The 13874-nt window shown below is 60.4% G+C and overlaps 1 protein-coding gene across 2 annotated transcripts in view; it reads right to left on the bottom strand.

Annotated features, from left to right (window-relative positions):
• FGF18 (fibroblast growth factor 18) overlaps nt 1–13874 on the bottom strand; it is a 41020-nt gene that overhangs the window by 21349 nt on the left and 5797 nt on the right. For both annotated transcript variants that reach the window (XM_005879434.2, XM_014550388.1), the window contains exon 3: nt 5010–5190. In XM_005879434.2, coding sequence (XP_005879496.1) covers nt 5010–5190 — 181 coding nt within the window. The remainder of the gene's footprint in view (nt 1–5009; nt 5191–13874) is intronic.

Raw genomic sequence — 13874 nt, 5'->3', positions numbered from 1 at the left:
CACCCCCGTTTCTCCGAAGTGGATGGCGTAACAATGGTAATTTTTTAAACAGCAGCTAATACTTACTTAAGCATTTACCCTCTGCTGGGCACTGTGCTCGGAGTCTGACTGTGGAATGTCTCACTAGCTCCTCACAACCTTAGGAGGGATGCCCTGTTATGTCCCTTTTACAAATGAAAAAACTGAGGCACCGAGCAGTTAAGTTCCTTGCCAGAGTCACACAGTAGGGCCAGGATTTGAACACAGGCAGAGTATTAACTCCAGCGCTAGTCTGAGACAGACAGAGTCCGAGGTAGGCAGAGGGGGGCAGACCAGCGGCAGGCCTGTGATGGCCCAGAACAGAGAAGGGACATTGATTGGTTGGGTGATGGATTGGCTGATCCCACTGTGATTCCCTAGCGGGAATCTTTGGTCTGAAGACTTTGGTTTGAAGGGAGAAGCAGAGGGACACGTACAAAGAGAGACACAGGAAAACAGGACCAGCGAGGGGAGCCGGAACGGGTTTCTTCCCACCTCCACCTGCCAAGCCTCCGCGTAAACCCCAAGACCTGTGAGCACCCCGGGGGAGCCGGGAGCCAGGAGAGGCACGTGGGCCGGCGCAGGGCGGCCGGCAGCAGGCTGGCCGCTACCTCCCAATGCTGACGGAGCTGCTGGCCGCTCTCCAGGTGTCGCCCTGCAGCGAGGAGCTGTCCTTGCCACAAAGGCACAGGGAGGGCCTAGGAATCAGGCTCCCTTCCTCCGTGCTGCGGGGCGGGGGCCGGGTCGGGAGGAAGGGAGAGGGCCGGGGGCAGGGGAGAAGGGGTCCTTTCTGGAGATGTTTCAGCATCGCACGCGATGGCCGTTCTCCAGAGGTGCCCATGGCTCTCCTTCTCCCCAAGTCCCCGAGGAGGCCTGCAGGCCACGTGGGCTCGCAGGGGAGGAAGAGGGGAAGAATCAATAGGATTGATCCGGGGCTATATTTCATCCTCGCTGTGGCTCTAATTGGCCGTTTCAGCTGTGGAGTCAGCGAGGTGTGGGTGGCCACTCCTCTGGGGACAGAATTCGTGGGACATGAGCTCAGAGGGCACGGGTTTGGACTGAGAATCAGTGCCCCTCCCAGCTGGGAGAGCCCCGAGGGGAAGCTGGCTATGCTGCACAGTAAGAAGCTGACTGGCCGGCAGGACCTACTGTGTGCGGGGCACTTGCCCTAGGGGAGCCTTGCCCTCAGCACTCCCAGAAGTACACGTGAGCCATCGTGCACTGGCTCGGGCATTGATTGGGCACCTGTTTATGGCTGGCTCTGTGCCTGGGGACACAGCAGTGGACGAAACAGACAAAAACCCTGCCTGAGTGAGCGTGCATTGTAACAGGAGAGGCGGAGAGTGATAACTAAACAGATAGCAGAACGTCAGGCAGCGGAAGTGCTAGCACGAGAAACGTTCCCGAGCGGGGACGGGGGAGGCACTCTCTGCAAGGGGACAGCTGAACAGAAGCCAAGAGGTGTCTGGAGAGGAGCGTTCTCGGGCCCAGGGGGCAGCCAGCACAAAGGCTCCCAGCTGGGAACGCACAGCACATCCAAGAGCCGCAGAATGGAGCAGAGAGCCTGGGGTCGGAGCGGCTACCACGAGCCAGGCTGCCCTGACCTGGATGCCTTCGAAGTTAGAGGAGAGCCTTTGGGAGCAGCGACCATCTTGCATTTGGCTGCGTGTGGAGGGTGAGCACTGGGTGTCGGGCTCAGAGAGCGGGGTCTCGGCTGCCTCAGCCACACCAGCCAGCCCACGGGACCCTGCTCCTGGGACCTTGCTCCTGGCTCCCCTCCCGCAGGTGCCAGAATGAGGGTGACAGGGACTGGAGCATCCCCTGCCACTCTCATCACCAGCTCAGCAAAAGCCCCGGCCCTCCCCACATATCTTCCTGCGGAGACACACAGCCAGCGCCATTTCACAGCTCAGAAAACTGAGTCCCCAGGGCACACCGTGACAGAGTTCAAACCCAGGCAGGACTCAAACCCAGGCTGACCAACCCAGAAGTCTTGGTCTCAGCCCGTCTACCCACCCCTCGCTGCTCCCCGACACCAGTCCCTTTCCTGGGGAACGAGTGCGTGGACCCCAAAGGTGGGAGCGAAGGTCTTCGCCGTGACCTCACTTCCTGAGGGCAGAGAAGCCCACAGAGCCAAAGGTCAGGGCCCATCCCTCCCAGCTCCACTTCCAAATGCCCTTGAGGGATGAGGGGTCCCCCGAGGGTCACCTTTAAGCTGATACTGGAAGGTGGGGAGCCCTCAGGAGCACCCAAGGCTCAAACCACAGCGAGAGGGGCAGAAATGGCCAGATCTGGTCAGGGGAGTGAGTACGGGATAGGGGACCCCGTGACCCAGGCCCCTGAAAGGCAAGTCCACGGAGCCAGGGGCACGGGGAGACCCTCTTGCAGAAGGGCATTTTGCGGGTGCCCCGCCGACTCCCCTCAGATGTCACCAGACTGCTCACCCCCTGAAGCAGGCCGAGAGCGCCTGGGCAGGGCACCCCAGGGTGCGCCTGCACCCCGTGCCCGCCCACGGAGTCTAGCATGGGATCTGAGGTCCGGAGTGTGCGTGGGGATGCCAGATTCCAGGCGTGAATAGGATCCTGTTCGTGCTTGATCTTCACTGAAACTCCCAGGCTGGGCTCTAACCGGGTACGAATGCGAGTCTCCGATGGCATCCCTCGCTCCACGGGGCCAGGCCCTGAGATGGAGCGAGCAATTTCCTGGACCATCCGGGGTTCCCTGACCAGGGACTACTGGCTGCCCCTCCCCCACAGGTAGGGCAGGCCCCCGACACAGCTCCGTCCTCCTGGCGTGGCTTGGCCACATAAATCACCCTCTCAATAATATTGGTATTGATTATCTAGATTGGAAGCCTCAATTGGCTCCATTGTCTTGCTTCCTTTCCTGGGGTTCACAGATGGGGTCCCATCCCCCCATCTGTGTCTCTAATGCGACATTTAAATGGAGTGGCCTCAGTGCCAGCAAGGCCCCGTGCCGCCCTGGGTGCTGGGGGGATGGGAGGGGAGCGAAGCGCATATTCCTGGAGAGGGACTTATTAAAGCCCGAGTTCATGGAGCCGGAGAAGCAGCCAAGATGGGCTGGGCCCCGGACCCTCCACGTGCAGGACCAGAACCGCCTGAGCCTGGTGAGAAAAGCTGGGCCCGGGCCCCCAGACCCACTGAGCCAACGTCACACTGAGCGAGAGCCCTCGGCGATCCCCACGTGGTCACTGCTCTCGCCACCCTGGTCGTGTCCAGGAGGGAAGCTGAGGCCCAGAGAGGCCAAGGGCTTGCCTGAGGGCACACAGCAGGTGAGACTCCCCGGGTCTCTAGTTGGGGAAGAGGAAACATGGGGGCCAGTGGCTTCTGGAGAGAAGGGCCCGCTATGTGCACAGGCGCCTCTCCCTCCCGAGTTCCTGCCTCCTGTCTCAGGGCGTGGACAGATGGTTCAGACCAAAGTCTGTCCCCCCTGTGCTCTCCCAGCCTGGAGGGGCCAGCCAGAGCTGGGGGGACTCCCCAGGAGGGCACCTCCCTCCCGCCCGGGCCAGCCAGCTGCCCCTTCCCTGGCAGCAACTGGACAGCAGCTCCCAGGGAAAAGCACCACCTGGGTCTGCCCAGCACAGCCAGACGTCCAGGAGGGGGGCACGGCGGGACGGAGGCCCCGCAGAGGCAGCAGCAGAGGGCCTGGGAGCGGTGGGGACCAGGGGCGCGAGCTGGGGTCCAGGGAAGGAGGCAGAAAGGCAGAGATGGTGGGGAGGGGGCAGGCAGAGAGGACCAGACACAGAGGGGGAGGGATGAAGACCAGGAGGGAGGGAGAAGGACCCAGAGGAGAGAGACCTGGGTGAGAGGAGAAGCAGCCAGACTGAGACAGGAAGGAGGGAAAGAGGGAGGAAGGGGAAGGGAGCAGGAAAGAGTGATGGGCAGGGAGCGGGAGGGAGGCAGCTGGCCTGGAGAAGCCGAGCCAGGGTGGCCCAGCCCTGCCCGGCCTGGCCTGGCCCAGCCCCCAGGGGCGGTGCAGCTGCCACACTAGGGCCCTACCACGGGGTCAGTCCTGCCCTGGGGCTGAGGGAAAATAAATGATGTCCAAGATAAAAGGTCCGAGAAAGTATTTGTCTTGTTGTCACATCTTGACTGCAATGGGCAGGGGCTGGTGGGGCATCATCCCAGAAAAAAGCCGGGGCTGGCAGGCCCCCAGCACACACACGAGACCCGGCCCCGGCCCCGGCCCCAGCCCCAGCCTCAGCTACCCCAGCCCCAGCCCCCACCTTCCCGGCCTAACAGCTCCCAGAACCTGGCCTGAGAAGGCAGGAATGGTGGGCATGGTCAGTATTTGCTCAGCATCTATCCCCAAATCCCCTCCAAGCGCTGGGAAGTTGGATCCTGTCCGTGTCACTCACTGCGGAGGGTCACTGTGAGCTGGGAGCTTGGGCAGAGAAGGGCGTCAGGGTGTCTTACTCCTCCCAACCCCTCTGCAAAGGCAGGTGATGGTTCCCAAACACCGAATTCCAGGGTCAAGGCCAAGTTAAGAGGACGGTGGCCCAAGGTACTGTCCCTGTGCCTCGCAGGTACGCAAGCTCAAGCTCACACTCACACACACACACACACACACACACACTCACTCACACGCACACTCACACACCAGGCTGTTTCTCACCACCACCAGCATTCAAAAGCATTTCCCAGAGGCTCCCACCCCTCTGCTCAGAACCTAGGGCTGGTGAGCAATGCCGCGGGGAACAGCCGCGGGCTCTAGGCCATCCACTGTGGGCCACTGATGGGCTTTACCAGCAAAGGCACTTTTTATTCCCCTCTTCCGTTAGTCCTCCCAACGAGGCTCTCAGGGACGCACCCCACATCCCCATGTCACAGACGAGGACACTGAGGCCCAGCAAGGCTCCGTGTCAGGGGCAAGATCACACAGCCAAGGCCGGGCAGAGCTGGGATTTGACCCTGAGGTCTCCGAGGTGGGGCAGCCTGTGCACGCTGGGGCAGGAGGGGGTTGGCACCTACCATACTTGTCCCCGTCCTCGCCACGGGCGCTGATCCTGCGGCCCAGGACCTGGATGTGCTTCCCGCTGGTCCGGCTGTAGAGCTGGTACAGCCGCAGCTGCTTACGGCTCACATCGTCCCGAGCCCGCGTCTGGTTCTCCACGTGGATCCGGAAGTCCACGTTCTCCTCGGCCGCCAGCACCTGGGCAGGGCAAGGAGTGACGGTGAGACCCTTGGAAGACGGGGTCCCCTGCAGGCCAGGGCCTCCTCTACGCCAGCTCTGGGCCAGGCCTCAGCGCACACGCACAGCTGCCCCGATGCCACCCCCATTTCCCACATGAGGCAGCGAGGTGAGGCAAGTTGCCCCAGGTGGCCATGCCAGGAAGCGGCGAAGATAAGAATCAGGCCCAGGTCTGTTTGAAACAAAGCTCGCTATCTTCCCACCACAGCCTCACATCAGAGCAAGAAGTGCCGAACGAACGAACGGAGGTTTCTCTTTCGACCTTGGGCACACAATTTGCTTGGTCTCAGATTCCAGAGCCCCTGCTCTGGCCACATCCCAGGGGGCTGTGAGGATATGGAGATGGGAGCGGGATGGGGGGCATATGACTGCTGTCCGGGTCCTTGGCGGGGAGGAGGGAGGCCTGACAAGTCTCATCTCATTCCGGAAAGAATGGGCCTGATGCTGAGGGAGCCCCTCCCATGCCCTGAGGGTCCTCATGCTCCCCAGGCCACCAAGCATTTCCCCACATCCCGTCTTCTGCTGGAGAAGCCTTCGCTCTGCATCGCCATCACGACACCCTGTATCCCTGGAGCTTTAGTTCATGTCTGACCACATCCTCCGCGAAGCCGCCTCTGGCGACGCCAACACTTACTCTCCAGCCTCCCTTCGCCAACACAGCCTCTCACCTGCACAACTTGCTCCCACATCCTCGCGGGCTCCTGCTCCCACCCTTGCCCCCTGGTTGTCTATCCTCCAGCAAACCCAGTCGCCTCGCCTCCCTCGTGTGATCCTCCCCCTCCAGGGCCTCCCATCACATTTAGATGAAGTCCCCACCCCGACTGCCTTCATCTCCTATCACCCCCTCTCCACCAGTTCCACGGGCTGCCACTTCACACCTCAGAGCATGTCAAACACAGAGTGCACACCTGCCCCAGGGCCTTTGCACTGGCTCCTCCCACTGCTTCCAGGCTTTCCCCAGATTTTCACATTCTGGCCTCCCTGCTTCCTTTGGGTCTCTGCTCAAATGTCACATCCTGACTGCTTTTCTGAGGCCAGGCCCCACTCTGTCACTATCCGTCTCTCAACCACGCTTTGTTTTTCTTTCTAACATTTATCAACCTGCCATAACATCTCTTTGTCTGGTTTTTGTCTGTCCTCCCCGAGCAGACTGGCAGCACCAGGAAAGCTGAAATGCTCCCTTTGTCGTTGGCTGCTCTATCCCCAGCATGTATAGCACAGTAGAAACTCAAACATTTGTTGAATGAATGAAAAAAGAAATGAACAAATTAACATTGAAAAGATCTAGAGTCCTGTCATTCCATTTAACATTAAATTGGGTTTTTCTATGGCCTGCTAATGGCGCGCCTGCCCTAACTCACCTTAACCAGAAAGCTGAACAGTTCTTAAAGTTCCAGGTTTATTCCCATTTAAGCACACAGGACCTCAGCCCGCTCAGCCCACAGCAGAGCTCTTGGGACCTGGGCTGCCGCTACATCAGCCCTCAGCTGTGAGCGGCCAGATCAGGGACCGTGTTTCCCTCATGGCTACACCCCACGCCCAGCCCGGGGCCTCTGTCCCCCAGCTGACCTGCACATCATCCTCCACCCCAGCCGGGACCCCCAGGCACATCCGAGGGACCACGTCATTTAACCCTCACTGCCATCCTCCGATTGGATGGGTTAACCCACATTACAGATGAGGGAACTGAGGCTCCAAAGCTGAATTGACGAGGTCACAGAGCAGGCAATGGCAGCCCAGACCTCGTGGCCCCAAAGCCCAGCTTTCAGCCCCGTCTTGCTGCACCCCGTCCCCACCGGTCCCCCCTTTCCTGGGCCCGACCAGGGCCATCAGAAGCAGGACCGAGGTTCAAAACCCAGGGTGTGCCGCTCCCTAGCTAAGGGACCCCAGGCACGTTACTAACCTCACTGGGCCTGTACCCTCGCCTCTAAAACAAGGGTGCTGGCCCTAAACGCGTGAAGTCCTAGCACAGTGCCGGGTACAGAGTAAGTCTCGGTAGGAAACTACTGGGAGAAGGTCAGGCAGCCCTCGAGCCGGCTCCCCGGGAAGCCCGCCAACAGAAGCCTCTTGCGGCGCAAGCAGATCACAGGCCCTGTCCCTAAGGAGGCACTTCTGAGGCACAGATACAATTTGCGAAGGTATTGCTGCCTTTGATCCTCTGGACAACCCTGTGACGTGAGGATGCTTAACACAGCCATTTAACAGATGGAGAAACTGAGGCTCGGAAAGGGTAAGTCGATTGCTCTGACTCACAGTCTGGTGACGCGGAGCCTGGCCGCTGGCCCACCGAGCGTACACACCCTTCACTCCACCACCCTCATCCCCAGCTCCCCCCCCCCTTTTTTTTTCTTCTCCCCGCCCCCCACCACCATCCACAGCCAGGACCCGATCGTGTCACATCCTGATGCTCAGGGAGGGAGCCCCCTCCCCCCTGGTGAGCATGTGTCCTAAGACCTCCCACCCGTGGCCCTCAACCTTCCCGAGGTGGCCTGGCCCTGGCCCCTCCCCCAGGGGCAGGCGTCCGGCCTCCCTCCCTGTCCTCCAAGCCTCCTCCTGCTCACAGGAGACCTTATCGACCAGAGGTCAAACCAATCTCCTCACCCCGGGCCCCGAGGGGAGCTGCCCTGCCAGAGCCAGCCTCCCATTACCGATTTTCTCCCTGGCGCGCTGGACGGAGACGGGCGGTGACCCGGGGTCAGCAGGCACTATCCGGTGGCCCTGCCCCAGGATGTGGGAGGGATAATCCATCTTGCCCAGCTTCCACCATTCAAGCCACACTCTGTGGTCCCATCCATCCCCAGGGGGGCAGCGGGGGTGGCCTCTGACACGGAAACACTCCGTCCTCCCGAAAAGGCAGGAGGCCCCTGGGCTTCTGGGGAAGACCTCGGGGGGCTCCAGGCCTTTTCGGAGGGGAGGGGAGGGCGGTGTCCTCTGCCCAGGGCACCCTGCCCCCTCTGCACACCTGACCCCTGCCCTCAGGTGCCTCGGCCGGAAGCCTTTCCTGCCTGCCCACCCCAGGTCGGGTTGGGGCCTCCGGACGGAACTGCAATGGCTTATTGTCCCCAGCGCCCAGCTGGTCTGGGCCATCCTGGATCTAGCTCTGCCCCCAGGAGGCGCCCCGCAAATACATGCTCAACGACTGTGGCTGGGACAAGGGAAACCTGGCGGCCAAATCAGCCCACCGCTCACCACCCAGCAGGCAGAGGCCCAACGCAGGGACCCCAGGGGGCGTGAAAGCCATCAGCTGCTAGCTTTCCTCGGCTGAGAAGCCTTTAGACATGGTACCTTATCTGGGCCCCTCAGCCACCCATGGAGGGGGCACCCGTGAGAGCCCATTGCACAGATGGGACCTCGGCGGCAGCTCTCCAGGCACAGAGCTCCCAGGTCTGCCCGCGGGGCTCACACAAGCAGCCCCGCCTTTCCTGCGAGCTGGGAGGCAGGTCACCGGCCTCTAGGTCACTGGCCCCGCTGCCTAAGAGGCGGCCTGTCTCCCGGGCCTTCCTAGAACAGTCAGCGCTGCTCTCTGCCGGGGACACCCCTCCAGGTGGGGGGTTAACTATTGACTCCCTGACCCAGGGCTGCCCAGGAGCAACAAGAACCCCACAGGTCCAACTCTCCCCCCAGCTCTGCCCCCAGGCTCCCGCAGGACAGGGTGCGAGTGGGACTGGGCTACCCCCTCCACCGCAGCCTCACCCTCGGCAGCCCAGCTCCCTAAGGCACAGGCAGGCTGTTTCCCTGCTCCGAGCTCCGCCCCGCCCGCCCGAACCACCCACAGGCGCCTCCCCAGGTGGGAACGATCTTTGTCATCGAGCCCCTGCCTACCTCCCAAGCCTCCTCTCTGAGGGCTCCTGGGGGGGGGGGCCTTCTATGGGATAAAAAGAGGCTGGGGTGAGCCCCCAGCCCACTGCAGCTTCCAGACATCAACCCAGGTCCCCCCTCCCACCAGGGCAACAGCCGCCACAGCTGCCCGGGAGATTTCGGCCTCGCCCACCCACTCGCGGCTCTGAAGGCAGGTCTGGGGGCTTCCTGTCTCTTCCCGGGCCACAGACCCACCTCCCACGGACGTCTGCCCCATCCCACATCACCTTCCTACACACACAACACAAACACGCCACACACGCCAACCACCCACAGCCAGCACCGACCGCAGGTGGTGTCCTGCTAGCTTCCTTTGGCACCTGTAGCATATTATGTACCTAACTTAGAGCCTGGCCCACCCCAACTCACCCACTGCTTTGATTTCTGTGGCCCTCCGTTTTCTCACTAGCAGCATGGGAATTGTTCACAGTATTTATCTCAGAAAAAAAGTATACTAATAGCAATAGCCACAGCCTTTTCCCTTCTTTGGTTTGGTTTTCTAAACAGCCTACTTACTGAGCACGTCCTCTGTGTTAAGAACCACATTAATGATCCTACGTCATCCCCAGAGCGGCCCTGGGACCTGGTATGATTATTATCCCCATTTTACAGATGAGGAAACTGAGGCCTCGTCCAAAGTCAGAACTGGTGAGAACAGGAATCCAGATTCAAATCCAGCTCCCCCGCTGTCTATTCTAGAAACCACCTCCCCCTCGCCGGCTTCCATCTCCTTCTCCCCTCACCCACCCCTCTCTCCTAAGCAGGACAGCAGTTGGTTCTGGCCACAAGCCATTGCTGGGGCAGGGACTGGCTGAAGGCCTTGGGCTCACTCCCCGACCCAAGAGAGCAGGGTGGGGTCAGACTGCCCCTCCTGCCCAGGTCCCCATCCTTGAGGCCGCATACAAGCCAGCCGTGCCCCTGTCTCCAGGCAGCCTGCCCAGAAAAGGGAGGGTCTCCCTGGTCCCAGGAGGGGCAGCCCACAGACTTCCGGCCACATTCCACCACCGCCAGCCTCCTTCAGTGGCAGCAGCCTGTGCCAGCCGTGCCCAAGCCTTCTCCAAATTCTAGATTCGAACCTGAGGCCTGCACCCCATACTCCAGGAGTGGTCCCTGATAGAGTCAGCCCCACTCGCCACCCCAAAATGCAGCTCCCCAAACTCTTCCTCGAGAGCGAGCGGCCTGGAGCAGGCGCCGGAGCTGCTGCCAGCCCCAGGGCTCCGTGGATTATTATTATCGTGGAGAGCGAGACTGACGCTGGCTCTCACTCAGTGGGCGCTTGCTCGGTGCCAGGCCCAAGCTAAGCATTTTCCAGGCACCGTCTCCTTCCTCCTTGCATGACCTGGGCAGGTCCGATGATTGCCATTCCCAGGACAAAGGGAGACCGACAGGCCAAGGGACTTGCCCGAGCCATACGGAGAGTGACAGAGCCAAGATCTGAGCCCATCACTGGCTCTAGAGCCCCCCAGTTTCTCCCAGCTGGCACCCCCAGACAGAAAGAAGAGGAGGAAGGCCAGGCCCACCCCTGAATCTGCGCTTGGCTCAGCTCGATGCCCACACCCACGGCTCAGCCCCAGGCTTCTCCCCCCTCTCCTGTTACACTCCCCACACCCAGCCCAGCCCGGCAGTGATCCCGCAAAGGGCCCTTCCCCACCCCCAGCCTGGCCATTAAGCTCCCAGGGCTATCAATGTATTGATTGGCAGGGCTGAGCCATCAGCATGGGGGTGGGGGGTGCTGCCACCCAAGGCAGCTGACCGGAGCTCCCTCTCCCCATACATCAGCCTTCTCGGTACAGATCATCAATATGGGTGCTGCTGGCGGTCAGCTCTAGAGCCAGCCTGGGGGAGGGGCAGGACACCCACAGACCCTGCTCTCTTTCCCTTTTCTCCCCCTCACCCACTCCCCTGCCTGCCCCGTTTCAACTCCCTCTCCCTTAAAGCTCTTGGGTGAGGAGATAGTCACGCACGCCTACAGGGTAATAAATAAACAGGCCCTTTATTTCGGCATTCAATGCCCACCACAGCCTTCTACATCACCCCCATTCCTGGACTTGCCGCTCCAGATACCCCAGGCGGCTGGGAGTCCCCTGAGTACATTAGGACGACACCCCCTGCTCTGTGTACAGATGTTCTGTTGCCTGCAAGGCTGGTATGCACACACATAGGCGCGCGCACACACGCACACACGCGCGGGCTCGCTCCTATTTCAAGATGCAAACGGGGCACCGTCCCCATCCAGGTCCTCTTGCCCCAGCGTCTGGTTTCCGGGCCCTTCATCAGAGGACACACGGCACCCTGTCCCCTGCACAGATCCCTCAGGTCACTCTAAGTCCCCACGGGCAGGGCAGACCCTGAACCCCCTGTGCCACATACCTGGCACCCTGGGGTGTGCAGAGGGGTGCTCAGTCCAGGTGCCCAGCCCCCAGAGAAACTGCTCCCCTCCCTGCCAGCCAGCCAGCCAGCACTGACCACATTCCTCCTGCAGCCAGGCCTGTGCCAGGTGCTACAGGGGCGAGGGATGGGGCAGCCCCCCCCTGCCTTCCAGGAACCAGGGGCTGGCGGACCAGCAGGCCTCCAGCTCACATTCACTTAACACTTACAATGAGCCGGCGCCTGGCCAAGTCATCCCCAGGGGACCACAACCCGCCCTCACAGCAACCCCAAGAGGGAGGCTCTCTCCGGATGGGCATATGAAAGATGAGCCACACAGAGCTCAGAGCTCGGGCAATCTGCTCAATACAGGGCTCCTGAGGGCCGAGCAGGTGGGAAGGAAGGCAGGGGCGGGCCTGGGCCAGTGCCTGAGCTCCTCTGCATCCCTGTGAGCCCCAACAGAGAACACACTGGTCATAGCGCCAAGGGGTCCCAAGGCGGAGGTAGGGTGAGAGGGAGGGGGTGGGGGGTGGTGCTGAATAAAGCTGCCCGAAGTGCCAGCCGCCCTTCCCAGGGGGCACTTTGAGGACAAAGCTGAAGCCTTGGATGTCTGCTTTGTGCCCCTCAAAACCCAGTCCAGGGCCAGCCGTGCAGCGGGCGTCCCGCGAGTGTGTGCTGAGTGCGCATGCGGAGAAACGCCGTCACTGAGTGCCTACTGCTCTCAGCTGGTCCAAGACCAGCTTCAGCGACTCCTCCCAGCAGGGACCACAGTGTCGTCTGCGGCCCATTTCCCATGATGAGGGGGCAGAGACTCAGAGAGGTCAAGGATCTTGCCCCAGGCCACACAGCCTGCAAGTGGTGCAGTGAGGATGCCATGCAGACCTAGGTCCAAAGCCTCAGACTGGAGGCCTGGTGGTGCCGACACCAGGAGCGTGTCCTTCTGGCTTTCTCCGGCACCTGTAGCATATTACGTACCTAACTTAGAATCGACTGGGCCATCACCATTACTCAGTTACTTACTGCGTGTCAGCTGCGTGCTAACTACTCCCCGTGCATTATCCATTTAGCCCTCGCAATAATCCTTAAAGGGGTTACCCATTTTACAGATGGGAAAACCGAGGTGCAGAGGGTTGAAGGTGAGGAGATTTGCCGCATAGCTGCTCGGCAACACAGACACGATTCAAATCTAGGTCTCTCCTGGCCAAAGCCCATGCATGCGAGCACCACAGAAGCCGCCTAACTCACCTCGCTAGTACCCAGGACGGTAAACTGAGGCACAGAGAGGGAGGTCACCCAATGAGCCAGAATCCCTGGGACCCTGAGAGTTTTTCTGTTCTGTGACCCACAGGAGATGTGTCCTGGGCCCCATCCTCGGCCCAGCAGCATTTTAAATGGGCCTGAGGCCTTATGCCATTTCCATGTCACAGCAAATGAAATCCGAACACCTCCCGGCCCCTCCCAGCAAGCCTGACGACAGCCAGGGGGCCGCTTACTCACTGACGGCCCATCCCCAATGGCCACACGCAGGCCCAAAGTGCAGACAGTGGGCCTCAATTATTCATTACTTTCTGAGGCCCGGAAGCTCTCCCCCAGCCGGGCCCACACCGGCAGGGCCCCAGCGCTGCCCGTCCCAGAGTGCTCGGCCACGGGCCTTTCGAGTGGGGACACCCACCCAGCAAAAAATACAGAGCATACAGAGCCAGCAAAAGATACGGAGCCAGCCCCTGCCCTCAGAAAGGAAACAGCCAACACCTCCCCTCTCCCTGTGACCAGCAGGTGGCCGTGCTCTGGCCAAGGGGACTTACTACACTGACAGGAGACTGGTGGCGAGGGAGGCCTCCCAGGGGCACAGGGCCAGGTCTGGAAATGCAGGCGAGAGGTCAAAGGGCTGGGCTCCCACTGCCCCTGCTCTACACCCTCAGGGAGGAGGGACCGTCTTGTTGGTGGTTTTCTTCCCATCTTACTTGTGCAGTAGCTGAGACCCACAGAAGTTAAGTAACTTGCCCAAGGTCACACAGCAAAGACAAGGCCGAGCAACAATTTGAGCCAGGCTGGCAGACTTCAGCCCTCACACTGTTATTTAAGAAGTCCGGGTTCTGCTTCTAGGAATATATCCTAAGAAACCCGAAACACCAATCAGAAAGGATATATGCACCCCTATGTGCATAGCAGCACAATTTACAATAGCTAAGATCTGGAAACAGCCCAAGTGCCCATCAGTAGAGGAGTGGATAAAAATGCTGTGGTGCATTTACACCGTGGAATACTATGCAGCTGTAAAAAAGAAGGATCTCTTACCCTTTGAGACAGCATGGAGGGGCCTGGAGAGTATCACGCTAAGTGAAATAAGTCAGTCAGAGAAAGACAAGTATCCCATGATCGCACTCATATGTGGAATCTAAGTAACAAAATAAACTGAG

Source organism: Myotis brandtii, unplaced genomic scaffold (assembly GCF_000412655.1).
Source record: "Myotis brandtii unplaced genomic scaffold, ASM41265v1 scaffold6, whole genome shotgun sequence".
Taxonomy (NCBI): domain Eukaryota; kingdom Metazoa; phylum Chordata; class Mammalia; order Chiroptera; family Vespertilionidae; genus Myotis; species Myotis brandtii.
This window is presented reverse-complemented; position numbering and strand designations above follow the sequence as displayed.